Source organism: Lepidochelys kempii, chromosome 1 (assembly GCF_965140285.1).
Source record: "Lepidochelys kempii isolate rLepKem1 chromosome 1, rLepKem1.hap1, whole genome shotgun sequence".
NCBI lineage: Eukaryota > Metazoa > Chordata > Testudines > Cheloniidae > Lepidochelys > Lepidochelys kempii.
This window is the reverse complement of record NC_136380.1, coordinates 71,553,435-71,568,420: the sequence shown is the minus strand read 5'-3', so window position 1 is coordinate 71,568,420 and position 14,986 is coordinate 71,553,435. Positions and strand designations below refer to the sequence as shown.

At 44.6% G+C, this 14,986-nt stretch overlaps 1 protein-coding gene across 1 annotated transcript in view; it reads right to left on the bottom strand.

Moving 5' to 3' along the window:
- LOC140913172 (uncharacterized) overlaps positions 1–5,693 on the bottom strand; it is a 92,588-nt gene extending 86,895 nt beyond the window's left edge. Inside the window, exons 1-2 of the mRNA XM_078853666.1 lie at positions 4,940–5,693; positions 3,831–4,352 (exon numbers count right to left, since the gene is read on the bottom strand). Coding sequence (XP_078709792.1) covers positions 3,831–4,352; positions 4,940–5,522 — 1,105 coding nt within the window. The 5' untranslated portion in view covers positions 5,523–5,693. The remainder of the gene's footprint in view (positions 1–3,830; positions 4,353–4,939) is intronic.
- Positions 5,694–14,986: the final 9,293 nt, after the last annotated feature.

The window sequence follows — 14,986 nt, the reverse complement described above, 5'->3', positions numbered from 1 at the left end:
TCTTCAGTTCTGCTCAGCCCTGTCTCTCAGCTCCCCATAGCCTGGCTTTCCTTTCTACCCCAAGGACTGATGATTATTCTATTTTCCATGTCCTGCATCTTCCTTGTTGCTCAGTCCCCACCTCTTCACCATTTTCTTCATTTCTCCATTCCATGTTCCATTCTACGAAGTACCAGCTATTCTAGAAGTTACCAAAATGGAATAACACATCAGATTCCACTAAAAAAAATCAAAGCGACTGGAGCTGGCATGGTGACATTATGGTGCCTGAGAATTCCCTTACCAAGAGGGAATCCTTAAAGCGTCTAGTTGAATGTTGTGGCTGTTTTGCTCCACTAAGACATCACAGGAGAATCTAACCCTATGTGTGGAGTGCCCCATGCACCACTTTTATAATCTTTTATTTATTGTACATGGGTGATTTGGGAAAATGGATTGAAAACAGTAAGATTTCCTGTTGGTATGAAAACTGGAGTCAGAGCAAAAGGTGAGGAACAATACAATCAGATTCAAAGGGATTTGGACTATGTATGTAATTGGGATAACAGGTGGCAAATGTAGCTCAGTGTAGACAAATATAAAAATAAATAACTAGTTTGACAACAAGTCATCATGCCAGGGAATATGTGCTAACTGGAACAGTCATCCAGCAGACTGATCAGTGAAAGGATTTGGGATTGTTATTGTAGAAAAATCTTTCAAGTCATTACCAGTCCATAACGGCACTAAAATAGTCAAATGGGATACTACTGTGGATTGCAATAATGAAGGAAAAAACAAAGGGTAATACTCTTACTATCCATGTACTTCTATGGCTCTCCTGTTGTAGCTGAGTGCCTCACAATTCTTAATTTATCACCAGAACACTCCCATGAGGTGAGGAAGTATCCCCACTTTAAAGATGAGGAACTAAGGCAAAGGTTAGATTGAGTGACTTGCCTAAGGTCACAGAGGACATCTATGACTGAGACAGGAACTAAACCTATGTCTCTAAGGGTATGTCTACACTACGAAATTAGGTCGAATTTATAGAAGTCGGTTTTTTTGAAATCGGTTTTATATATTCGAGTGTGTGTGTCCCCACAGAAAATGCTCTAAGTGCATTAAGTGCATTAACTCGGCGGAGCGCTTCCACAGTACCGAGGCAAGCGTCGACTTCCGGAGCGTTGCACTGTGGGTAGCTATCCCACAGTTCCCGCAGTCTCTGCTGCCCATTGGAATTCTGGGTTGATATCCCAATGCCTGATGGGGCTAAAACATTGTCGCGGGTGGTTCTCGGTACATATCGTCAGGACCCCGTTCCCACCCTCCCTCCCCCCGTGAAAGCAGGGGCAGACAATCATTTCGCGCCTTTTTTCCTGAGTTACCTGTGCAGACGCCATACCACGGCAAGCATGGAGCCCGCTCAGGTAACCGTCACCCTATGTCTCCTGGGTGCTGGCAGACGCGGTACGGCTTTGCTGCACAGTAGCAGCAACCCATTGCCTTCTGGCAGCAGACGGTGCAATACAACTGGTAGTCGTCCTCGTCGTGTCCGAGGTGCTCCTGGCCACGTCGGCTGGGAGCGCCTGGGCAGACATGGGCGCAGGGACTAAATTTGGAGTGACTTGACCAGGTCATTCTCTTTAGTCCTGCAGTCCTATTGAACCGTCTTATGGTGAGCGGGCAGGCGATACGGACTGCTAGCAGTCGTACTGTACCATCTTCTGCCAGGCAGGCAAGAGATGAGGATTGCTAGCAGTCGTATTGTACCATCTTATGCCAGGCAGGCAAGAGATGAAGATGGCTAGCAGTCGTACTGTACCATCTTCTGCCAAGCAGCCATGAGATGTGGATGGCATGCAGTCCTTCTGCACCGTCTGCTGCCAGCCAAAGATGTAAAGGATAGATGGAGTGGGTCAGAACAAGAAATAGACCAGATTTGTTTTGGACTCATTTTCCTCCTCCCCTGTCTAGATCACACTGCAGTCAGTCACAGAGAAGGCACAGCGAGGTTAATCTAGCCATGTATCAATCAGAGGCCAGGCTAACCTCCTTGTTCCAATAACAACGATAACTTTGGTGCACCATTTCTTATTGGAACCCTCCGTGCAGTCCTGCCTGAAATACTCCTTGATGTACAGGCACACCCTTTGTTGATTTTAGCTCCCTGAAGCCAACCCTGTAAGCCGTGTCGTCAGTCGCCCCTCCCTCCGTCAGAGCAACGGCAGACAATCGTTCCGCGCCTTTTTTCTGTGCGGACGCCATACCAAGGCAAGCATGGAGGCCGCTGAGCTCATTTTGGCAATTAGGAGCACATCAACCACCACACGCATTATCCAGCAGTATATGCAGCACCAGAACATGGCAACGCGATACCGGGCGAGGAGGCGACGTCAGCGCGGTCCCGTGAGTGATCAGGACATGGGCACAGATTTCTCTGAAAGCATGGGCCCTGCCAATGCATGCATCATGGTGCTAATGGGGCAGGTTCATGCTGTGGAACGCCGATTCTGGGCTCGGGAAACAAGCACAGACTGGTGGGACCGCATAGTGTTGCAGGTCTGGGACGATTCCCAGTGGCTGCGAAACTTTCGCATGCGTAAGGGCACTTTCATGGAACTTTGTGACTTGCTTTCCCCTGCCCTGAAGCGCATGAATACCAGGATGAGAGCAGCCCTCACAGTTGAGAAGCGAGTGGCGATAGCCCTGTGGAAGCTTGCAACGCCAGACAGCTACCGGTCAGTTGGGAATCAATTTGGAGTGGGCAAATCTACTGTGGGGGCTGCTGTGATGCAAGTAGCTCACGCAATCAAAGATCTGCTGATATCAAGGATAGTGACCCTGGGAAATGTGCAGGTCATAGTGGATGGCTTTGCTGCAATGGGATTCCCTAACTGTGGTGGGGCTATAGACGGAACCCATATCCCTATCTTGGCACCAGAGCACCAAGCCGGCGAGTACATAAACCGCAAGGGGTACTTTTCAATAGTGCTGCAAGCTCTGGTGGATCACAAGGGACGTTTCACCAACATCAACGTGGGATGGCCGGGAAAGGTGCATGATGCTCGCATCTTCAGGAACTCTGGTCTGTTTCAAAAGCTGCAGGAAGGGACTTTCTTCCCAGACCAGAAAATAACTGTTGGGGATGTTGAAATGCCTATATGTATCCTTGGGGACCCAGCCTACCCCTTAATGCCATGGCTCATGAAGCCGTACACAGGCAGCCTGGACAGTGGTCAGGAGCTGTTCAACTACAGGCTGAGCAAGTGCAGAATGGTGGTAGAATGTGCATTTGGACGTTTAAAGGCGCGCTGGCGCAGTTTACTGACTCGCTTAGACCTCAGCGAAACCAATATTCCCACTGTTATTACTGCTTGCTGTGTGCTCCACAATATCTGTGAGAGTAAGGGGGAGACGTTTATGGTGGGGTGGGAGGCTGAGGCAAATCGCCTAGCTGCTGGTTATGCGCAGCCAGACACCAGGGCGGTTAGAAGAGCACAGGAGGGCGCGGTACGCATCAGAGAAGCTTTGAAAACCAGTTTCATGACTGGCCAGGCTACAGTGTGAAAGTTCTGTTTGTTTCTCCTTGATGAAACCCCCCGCCCCTTGCTTCACTCTACTTCCCTGTAAGCTAACCACCCTCCCCTCCTCCCTTTAATCACCGCTTGCAGAGGCAATAAAGTCATTGCTGCTTCACAGTCATGCATTCATTATTCATTCATCACACAAATAGGGAGATGACTACCAAGGTATCCCAGGAGGGGTGGTGGAGGAGGGAAGGAAAATGCCACACAGCACTTTAAGCACAGCACTTTAAAAGTTTACAACTTTAAAATTTATTGAATGACAGCCTTCTTTTTTTTGGGCAATCCTCTGTGGTGGAGTGGCTGGTTGGCCGGGGCCCCCCCACCGCGTTCTTGGGCGTCTGGGTGTGGAGGCTATGGAACTTGGGGAGGAGGGCGGTTGGTTACAGAGGGGCAGCAGTGGCAGTCTGTGCTCCAGCTGCCTTTGCTGCAGCTCAACCATACACTGGAGCATTCTGGTTTGGTCCTGCAGCAGCCTCAGCATTGAATCCTGCCTCCTCTCATCACGCTGCCGCCACATTTGAGCTTCAGCCCTGTCTTCAGCCCGCCACTTACTCTCTTCAGCCCACCACTTACTCTCTTCAGCCCGCCACCTCTCCTCCCAGTCATTTTGTGCTTTCCTGCACTCTGACATTATTTGCCTCCACGCATTCGTCTGTGCTCTGTCAGTGTGGGAGGACAGCATGAGCTCGGAGAACATTTCATCGCGAGTGCGTTTTTTTTTCTTTCTAAGCTTCACTAGCCTCTGGGAAGGAGAAGATCCTGTGATCATTGAAACACATGCAGCTGGTGGAGAAAAAAAAAGGGACAGCGGTATTTAAAAAGACACATTTTATAAAACAGTCGCTACACTCTTTCAGGGTAAACCTTGCTGTTAACATTACATACATAGCACATGTGCTTTCGTTACAAGGTCGCATTTTGCCTCCTCCCACCGCGTGACTACCCCCTCAACCTTCCCCCCTCCCTGTGGCTAACAGCGGGGAACATTTCTGTTCAGCCACAGGCAAACAGCCCAGCAGGAATGGGCTATACTGAGTGTCCCTGAAGAAAAGCACCCTATTTCCACCAGGTGACCATAAATTATATCTCACTCTCCTGAGGATAACACAGAGAGAGAAAGAACGGATTTTGGTTGAATGCCAGCAAACATACACTGCAATGCTTTGTTCTACAGTGATTCCCGAGTATGTGTTACTGGCCTGGAGTGATAAAGTGTCCTACCATGAAGGACGAAATAAGGCTGCCCTCCCCAGAAACCTTTTGCAAAGGCTTTAGGACTACATCTAGGAGAACCGCAAATGCCAGGGCAAAGTAATCCTTTCACATGCTTGCTTTTAAACCATGTATAGCATTTTAAAAGGTACACTCACCAGAGGTCCCTTCTCCGCCTGCTGGGTCCAGGAGGCAGCCTTGGGTGGGTTCGGGGGGTACTGGCTCCAGGTCTAGGGTGAGAAACAGTTCCTGGCTGTCGGGAAAACCGGTTTCTCCGCTTGCTTGCTGTGAGCTATCTACAACCTCCTCCTCATCATCATCTTCTTCGTCCCCAAAACCTGCTTCCGTATTGCCTCCATCTCCATTGAAGGAGTCAAACAACACGGCTGGGGTAGTGGTGGCTGAACCCCCTAAAATGGCATGCAGCTCATCATAGAAGCGGCATGTTTGGGGCTCTGACCCAGAGCGGCTGTTCGCCTCTCTGGTTTTCTGGTAGGCTTGCCTCAGCTCCTTCAGTTTCACGCGGCACTGCTTCGGGTCCCTGTTATGGCCTCTGTCCTTCATGCCCTGGGAGATTTTCACAAAGGTTTTGGCATTTCGAAAACTGGAACGGAGTTCTGATAGCACGGATTCCTCTCCCCAAACAGCGATCAGATCCCGTACCTCCCGTTCGGTCCATGCTGGAGCTCTTTTGCGATTCTGGGACTCCATCATGGTCACCTGTGCTGATGAGCTCTGCATGGTCACCTGCAGCTTGCCACGCTGGCCAAACAGGAAATGAGATTCAAAAGTTTGCGGTTCTTTTCCTGTCTACCTGGCCAGTGCATCTGAGTTGAGAGTGCTGTCCAGAGCGGTCAGAATGGAGCACTCTGGGATAGCTCCCGGAGGCCAATACCATCGAATTGTGTCCACAGTACCCCAAATTCGAGCTGGGAACGTCGATTTAAGCGCTAATCCACTTGTCAGGGGGGGAGTAAGGAAATCGATTTTAAGAGCCCTTTAAGTTGAAATAAAGGGCTTCACTGTGTGGACGGGTGCAGGTTTAAATCGATTTAACATTGCTAAATTCGACCTAAAGTCCTAGTGTAGACCAGGGCTAAGACCTAATGTAGTGCTCTCACCACAAGACCATCCTGCCAACCCTCACTATTTGTGGCTCTTACAAAAGTCTGTCTAGAACACTTTTTAGACTATTCATTGTCATGGCATAGGGGAACATAAATTGCTTTAAAGAGAGTGCAATGTAGTGTTGGACAGAAGATACTGGGTCTCAGCTTCAAGAAGCTCATTCAAAAGATGGAGGGGAACTAGTATAGATAGTCTCTTCTAATTCTTAAATTGTTTTATTTTCCATCTAAGATCTTCTAACCAAATCACATAATTAGGCTAAATTCATTCCTGGTGTCACTCAATTTTACTGGAGATACACTCAGCAGGTTAAATTTGCCATAATAATTTTCAATTAGTCTTTCAATTTCACATTTCAAATCTGGCATAATTTCAATTTTAATAATTTAAACTGTAATGTCAATTTGGAATAAATTTTCCCATTTATTCTTTCCCATTACTTTTTCAATTCCTTAACACCTTCATTTCATTTGCCCTGAGAAATATATCAAGAATTGTAGTATTAAATTCTCTCTTGGGAATATCTATTCATTTCTCATTCAAACAAATCAATTATTTGAAAATTTACTGACAATGATTTCATTGTGATTGGTAGTTTCACTTATGTTTTCATGTTATAATGACTTATATCATTTGTAAACTCATGTAAAGGCACAATCTGCTCTGCACAATTTCATAGCCTCTCATGGTTTAACATGGGAGAATATGCAGACCTTTCACTTTTTATAGTAATTTAAAAGAGACAAACAGAAATTTAAATAACAATGTTCACACTTCCTAAATATATGAAGCAAATGCTTCCATGTGTTATATACACAAAAATCATGAACTGGAGAAGATGTGTAATCAGCAATTTTATTACAAAGGTAGACAGATGGAATATTTTTTTTCCATCTCAGGGCCTGTGTCTCTATACTGTACTTTGTGGACTGGCAGGGGAACTCAGGCCCACCATGAATTGTGGCCCAGGAACACTGTAGTCTGAAACACAAACTCCTGAGGTCTGTCTATTGGGACCCATTGCTTCCCTGGCTTCTTCTTACCTCATCTGCCTCTAGGCCTTTCCAGGTTCACTCCTCCACAGATCCAAAACAAAAATAGATCTATTATGGGGTACACGGCAAATGTGAAGATCCCGTGCTAGACACAGCTGCCCCAGGAAGACTCTAGCATCTAACAATCTCAGGATAGCACTTGTCCCCAGCCTTCCTTCAGGGGTTAGCAGATGCAGTCTAACTCCTGGTCAGCCGCTCCTGAGCTGAGCTTTTTATCTTTTAACTTCTCCCTTTAGTCTTGGCACCTCTGGAAGGTGTAACAGAGAAGAGCTGATAATGCCCACAAGCTCCCATATAGCTCTTCCTTTTCATTTTGGGGTCTGTATAACCAAGAATACTGTAGAGTTATCTATACCATGATCATGTGTGAAATAAAGGTGTGATAGACAGGAGTGCTGTTAAGAAATTGCAAGATCATTTTTTTCCCTAGTCACCTGACTTGGGTCAGAGGTACAAATATTAATGTTAACATAATCACAAAAAGGAGGTTCAGGGGTGAAGTTTGGAGGAGATTATTTGAAAATCCTCAGAGACAAAAGGAATACTCAGCCTCTGACTGGACGTTTGCCAGTAACTACTCTCTCTGAATCTCAATGGCTTTCTGATCACACTATCGCTTCATGTTCTCAAAATACTTATTTTTGCTTTGGCCTGTTCAGCTGCTAAGGTTGTTTTGTGACCAATAGCCTCTGTTTGCTGCTTCTAGTGTTCAGCAAGGCACTAAGGACATAAATTAATAAATGACACAGGGTTTTTGAAGTGTTAATTACAACTGAATACATATTAAAAATGTTAAGCACCATTTAGATTTTGCATGTCTCATGCTAATGCTAAATTCCATTTACCTTTTCTACGAGTAATACCTCATTATCTTCAAAGAGACTAACTTGCCTGAGCAGGGTTGGGCCTGAATCAGTTTCCATTGGTAGATCTCTGTAAATACAGAAGTCAACAGAGAGGGAGAAAAATTGAACAAGAACATTTCTTTTTTTTTCAAATGCTATATTTTTTCTATGAAGAAGAATCAAATTTATTTACAGATTAAATCAAATGAAAAGAATACAACCCTGACAGTGAACAGGTAATCCTAGTTTGTTGTGAGTTGTTAGTTATCTAAAAGATTACTTTCTAACAAACACTGTTATAACAAACCTTTCCAAATGAACTTTGAAGCCCCTAATTTATTGTACAGAAGCAAAACCAATATATAACAGATGGAAAGAAAAGCATTGCCCTATAAAGCCAAGGGAAGAAAAAAATATAAAATATCAGAAATATTGGTGGAATGACTAAAGACCACTCAAACCACCAAACTCATCCCCTTTTAGCACTCCATGTCTCCTAGGATGCCATCTAATTGCTGCAAGAATGGTTCCAATGTTTTTGCCTCAACAACCCTGCTTCATAGGCCATTCCACATTTTTATGGGTCTCTGCATGATCAAATGTTTCTTGACATCTGTTTTCTTTTTTCCCCCAAATCCATTTGTGACCCATTGTTTTATTGACACTGTAGCACTGAAAATAGCAACACGATCTTAAAGTCTTCATAGCTTGCTTTTTATTTTTAAATGAAACTTAGTTTTGAAAAGCACTTCCTTACTACCTTTGTTGAATGTTATAGAACATTTTATTCGTTTATTTTAATCTTGTTGCTCTAGCTCATTAATTATTTTCTCTCTTATTGGTCAGTCTTCATAATTATATCTCCAAGATACTTCTGAATGCATAGTAAACTAGGCTCACGGAGGCTTTACAGACATCTTAAAAATCTTTTTTGAACTCTATAAACTGTTTTATGAATCTATAATTCTGATACTGAGAGTGACTATGGGCAAACAAGTGTTTCTACCAACTAGAATAGGATCGTTGAGAAATGTTTAAAATTAAGAATATGACACATTATTATCTAACAAAATACAGTAAGAATGAACATGGTATGAATAAGGAAACTGAAGTAAAGCCGTTGTGGCAAATGTAACTTTCATTACAGTAACAACAGAAAGCAAGAGAACAAGGATTTCCGCAGGAGCTGCTGCTAATGCATTATGGATGGCTTGTTAGGGGGCATATTCCTTCACCCACTTACTTCCCTGGTCCTTCTTGCATGAACAGAGAGCAACAATACCCAAAGTCCAAAGGTGCAAACAATTTGATGTTTATTGAGGTGAACTTCCAGCAAGCATGATTCCAGTTTCCTTCCTTAGTGTCCCCCTTCCCAGCTCTGACACCACAGAGCCTTACCTGTGGCCCCGTTCCCATTCCCTCCTTAGCAAAGCATGATTCCAATTCCCCACCCCCATTCCCTGTTCTCATTTCCCCCCCCTTACTTCCTGATTGGCTGCAGACTATATAGTAAAACTTGAGTTCTGCTTAGCTATACCTTAACCTATCATTTTACTGAAATTTAAACTAACCAATCCTAACATATTGTAACATGAATATTTAACCAATTATATCCCACCACCTTAATTAGTTTACACCCATCAAAATTAATTATAAAGCAGACAGAAACAATCACAGAACCAGACAGACACCATGCAAATAAACAATAGCAAAGTGGGAACTATAATGACAAAACAATACAGAAGTGAGGATTTCACAACTACATCTATTGATAAGTGAGTTCTTGCCAGACAGGATGGTATCAAACTAGTTCTTGCCAGACAGGATGGTATCAAACTAAGTTTCCTTTTACATCTTCTAGACACTTCCCTTTCTCTGGAGGGGATAGGCATTATCAGGACAGGGTTGTATTCCTAACAGCCCAATAGCACCTTATTTCAATGTGACTAGTTTGGAACGTGAGGAGGAGACTGGTCGCTTCCCAGCTTATGACTGCCTCTGCTGCTTAGCCAAAAGCCTTAGCCTAAGAACAGAGCCTCAGACTGTCACAGTAAGAGAAGGCCCTTACACCAGCAGACAGTGATTTTGATTCTCTCTTTTATACTTCCATAACTAGCTAAGTGATAAGAATACACCTAAATTAGAGTATAGGCCTTTACAGACAGGCCTGAATATCTATATCCTAACATGTCTTTGGACAGAACACTGGATTTTTGGATCTAAAAGCAAGCCACAGATTTTGCAAAAAGATCAGATTCTATGGAACTCAGGGCATGATTTTGAGAGATACTGAACACTTGCAGCTTCCACTGTCAGTGCAGTATTCCTGAATTTCTGTTAAAATCAGTGTTATGTTTACAGCGTACAAACAGGGAAGTGAGAGTAGTTTATATTTAATTCTTTCTGGACAACTGAAATGTAACACCACTTTATTTTTTTAAAATACAAAACTTTTAACACACAAGAACTAAAACCAAAGAGACAAAGAATACTGCTTCCTGGAACACATCATACCATCTCACTCAAGGCTGGCTCTCTGAGGACTGCCTCCAGTTCTTAAAGACACAGATTTCACAGTTTCCTGTAGAGCACCCAAGCCTGCAACCAGGATCAGGAGACCCCTTACAAATTAAAGTGATAGCTTCTCATTTTAACACAGTTTTCAACACATCTCACTCAGAACATGCCTATTACAATATGGAGACATCCCAGAGGGCAAACAGAGGGTCTGAATCCCAAAGAATAAGCAATTGAATCAACTGATTACATACAATATTATTGTACTATAAAAGTGCATTGATTAAAGTCTTTTATGAAAGACATGCTGGTCGTGAATATCATTGTGTGGCATAGGTATAAAGAGATCTGTATGTGTGCTAGAATATATTCATACAATATGCTGTGCAGAGAGTTGATAAACCAGCCTGATTTAAACAAAGAGATGTAGATTTACCTGTCTAGGTCAATCTTTGAAAGCCAGAGGACACTGAAAGTATATTTATATATGTCAAGGTTCCTTCCCCACTCTGAACTCTAGGATACAGATGTGGGGACCTGCATGAAAGACCCCTTAAGCTTATTCTTACCAGCTTAGGTTAAAATCTTCCCCAAGGTACAAACCACCAAGCGATTTAAACAAAGAACAGGGAAAGATCCCACTTGGAGAAGCCTTCCCCCAAAATATCCCCCCAGGCCCTACACCCCAGGAAGGCTTGATAATAATATCCTCACTAATTGGCACACAGGTGAACAGAGACCCAAATCCTTAAATCTTAAGAACAATGAAAAATTAATCAGGTTCTTAAAAGAAAAAAATTATTTAAAGAAAAGGTAAAAGAATCACCTGTGCAAAATCAGGATGGTAAATACAGGGTAATCAGATGCAAAAGATAGAGAACCCCTCAAGGCAAAACCTTAAGTTACAAAAAGACACAAAAACAGAAATACACATTCCCTCCAGCACAGTGAATTTTACAAGCCAAAAAACAAAAGGAAATCTAACACATTTTCTAACTAGATTACTTACTAACTTTACAGGAGTTAGAAGGCTTGCATCCTTGATCTGTTCCCGGCAAAGGTATCACACAGACAGACAAACTTTTTCGCCCCTCCAGATTTGAAAGTATCTTGTTCCCTCATTGGTCATTTTGGTCAGGTGCCAGCGAGGTTACCTTAGCTTCTTAACCCTTTACAGGTGAAAGGATTTTGCCTCTGGCCAGGAGGGATTTTATAGCACTGTATACAGAAAGGTGGCTACCCTTCCCTTTATATTTATGATAATATATAAAGCAAACAAAGCAATCAAGCTAGCAAGCAGCAGCTTGGTGAGCACACCAAGTGGGGACAGAGTCTGCCTCGCCACAAAGTCTTCCTGGCTCTTGAGACAAAGAAAATGCACTTTGGAAAATATAAAGGCGATCAAACGGACATTTTAGTTAACTAGTGTTGTGGAAAATGAGTTACACCATTTCTTTAGTTTAAACAGTTTGAGTTTTTTTTATTGAATACAAGCATGCAGGGAGAAGGAGACAGAGATGGTTACACACAGGTGCCACCCTGTTTGTTTTGTTTTGTTTTTTGCCCTGCCCCTATAGTACCAGACTTATATAGGTTTAAATTTAAGCCAAATGATACATTTTTTTTTACCACTCAAGCATTTTTAATAAAGCCTTATAAGGAATTAATGGAAGGGCAGTTTTATAGCTAGCACAGTGCTGACATACCATGTTATTTTCAAGATCTTATTAATGTAAGGGGACTGTTGCCCCCTTACTAATATTCATTGGGGGTGTTTTGGTTGGCCAGTACTAAAAGGGGAAGGGTCTATGGGAAATCAGGACCCTGAGACTCATAGTCCCTAGGAACAATGGGGAGAAGCCACTGATCCAGGTCAGCCTGAATGACAGGGCGGGCAGGCTAATCAGGGAGTCAGGAGCTCAGGGAGGTCCCGTCCTCTGTGTGAGCTGGATTTGCCTGGGTCAGACAGAGTGGGGCCGAGCTAAGGAAAAAACAGGGGCCTGAGCTGAGCTGGGGAGCAGAGCTGTGCCAGATCCAGAGAGAGCAGACCCTGTCCTGGGAGCAGAGCTGTAGCCCCAAAGCCAGAGGCACAACCCAGAGAGAGCAGACTCGCCCTGGGAAGAAAGCTGCAGTAACCAGAGCCAGAGGGGCCAGAAAGGCAGCCCAGGAAGCAGGTCAGTGCTGGGAGCAGAGTCACAGAAGCAGCCTGCAGAGCAGACCTGTCCTGGGAGCAGAGCTGTAGCAACCAGAGGGGCCAAAGAAGCAGCCTAGGGAGCTGGAGGCAGAGCAGCAGTGGCAGCAGCGCTGAGACAGAGTGGTGGAGCTGGGGCTGGAGCAGTCTGGAGCTGGGTGTGGTGAGCAGCTGGGGAGAGCGAGGGGGACCCTGGGCAGCAGGCCCAGCACAGGGAGATGCCTCAGCCAAGAGGCTCTGCAGGCCAGGCTTGGATCGTAACCCCGACAGGGCGGGGGGGCGGGGGGCGACACTGGGCAGAAGGATATAGATATTCAGGCCTGCCTGTAAAGGCCTGTAATTTAAGAATTTAGGTGTATTCTTATCACTTGGCTAGTTAGAGGTATAAAAGAAAGAATCAAAATCACTGTCTGCCAATGTAAAGTCCTTCTCTTACTGTGACAGTCTGGGGCCCTGTTCTTAGGCTAAGGCCTTTGGCTAAGCAACAGAGGCAGCCATAAGCTGGGAAGCGACCGGTCACATCCTCACATTCCAAAGTAGTCACATGGAAAGAAGGTGCTATTGGGCTGTTAGGAATACAATCCTGTCCTGTTAGTGCCTATCAGCTCCAGAGAAAGGGAAGTGCCTAGAAAATGTAAAAGAAAACTTAGTTTGATAGCATCCTGTCTGGCAAGAACTCACTTATCAATACTGGGATGTGAAATCCTCACTTCTGTATTGTCTTGCCATTATAGTTCCCACTTTGCTATTGTTTGTCTGTATAATCTCTGTCTGGTTCTGTGATTGTTCCTGTCTGCTGTATAATTAATTTTGCTGGGTGTAAACTAATTAAGGTGGTGGGATATAACTGGTTACATAATCATGTTACAATATGTTAGGATTGGTTAGTTAAATTTTAGTAGAATGATTGGTTAAGGTATAGCTAAGAATATTACTATATAAATTAGGGGCAAACAGGAAGTAAGTTTGGATTCAGAAATAAGGAAAAGAAACTTGTATTTAAGCTTGCTGGAAGTTCACCCCAATAAACATCGAATTGTTTGCACCTTCGGACTTCGGGTATTGTTGCTCTCTGTTCATGTGAGAAGGACCAGGGAAGTGGGAGAGTGAAGGAATAAGCTCTCTAACACCACTTAGAGCCTGAAAGCGTAAGGTCACCACCAGAGCAAGTGTCCAACCCACAGCATCCCTGCATCACAGCCAGGGCCTGAGAAGAAGGCCTGGGACTTACAAGGAACAGACTGTGATCTGCCCTGACTTTCCAGAGACGTTGTTTGTGATGTTCCCTGCCGCAGAGCGGGTTGATGTGTTTCCTTTTACCTTTCTCATTTTCTCTTATTCTTTTTAAAATTAATTGTTGATTACATAACTTGCATTTGCTTTAACTTGTATGTAATGGTCAGTGGGTCAGATACAGAGGGACCTAGACAAATTGGAGGATTTGGCCAAAAGAAATCTGATGAGGTTCAACAAGGATAAGTGCAAGGTCCTGCACTTAGGACGGAAGAATCCAATGCACCGCTACAGACTAGGGACCGAATGGCTAGGCAGCAGTTCTGCGGAAAAGGACCTAGGGGTGACAGTGGACGAGAAGCTGGATATGAGTCAACAGTGTGCCCTTGTTGCCAAGAAGGCCAATGGCATTTTGGGATGTATAAGTAGGGGCATAGCCAGCAGATCGAGGGACGTGATCGTTCCCCTCTATTTGACATTGGTGAGGCCTCATCTGGAGTACTGTGTCCAGTTTTGGGCCCCACACTACAAGAAGGATGTGGAAAAATTGGAGAGAGTCCAGCGAAGGGCAACAAAAATGATTAGGGGTCTGGAACACATGACTTATGAGGAGAGGCTGAGGGAACTGGGATTGTTTAGCCTGCAGAAGAGAAGAATGAGGGGGGATTTGATAGCTGCTTTCAACTACCGGAGAGGTGGTTCCAAAAAGGATGGTTCTAGACTATTCTTAGTGGTAGAAGATGACAGGACAAGGAGTAATGGTCTCAAGTTGCAGTGGGGGAGGTTGAGGTTGGATATTAGGAAAAACTTTTTCACTAGGAGGGTGGTGAAACACTGGAATGCGTTACCTAGGGAGGTGGTAGAATCTCCTTCCTTAGAAGTTTTTAAGGTCAGGCTTGAAAAAGCCCTGGCTGGGATGACTTAATTGAGGATTGGTCCTGCGTTGAGCAGGGGGTTGGACTAGATGACCTCCTGAGGTCCCTTCCAACCCTGATATTCTATGATTCTATGATAAGTGCCCAGTGCAGAGAGAGTACCCTGGAGTTGGGACACCCTAGCCCCTGTCCTAGGTGACCACAGCAGGGTTGGGGTTCGAGCCCCCCAGGAATCCTGGGCCCAGCCTTGTTGGGGTTACGAGGCGTCTGCCAGCCAGGAGAGTGGAAGGGGAGTCCTTAAGGGCAGGGAGTCCACTGGGTAAAGGAAATGGGAGCAAGGACTCAGATTCTTTCGCAAGCC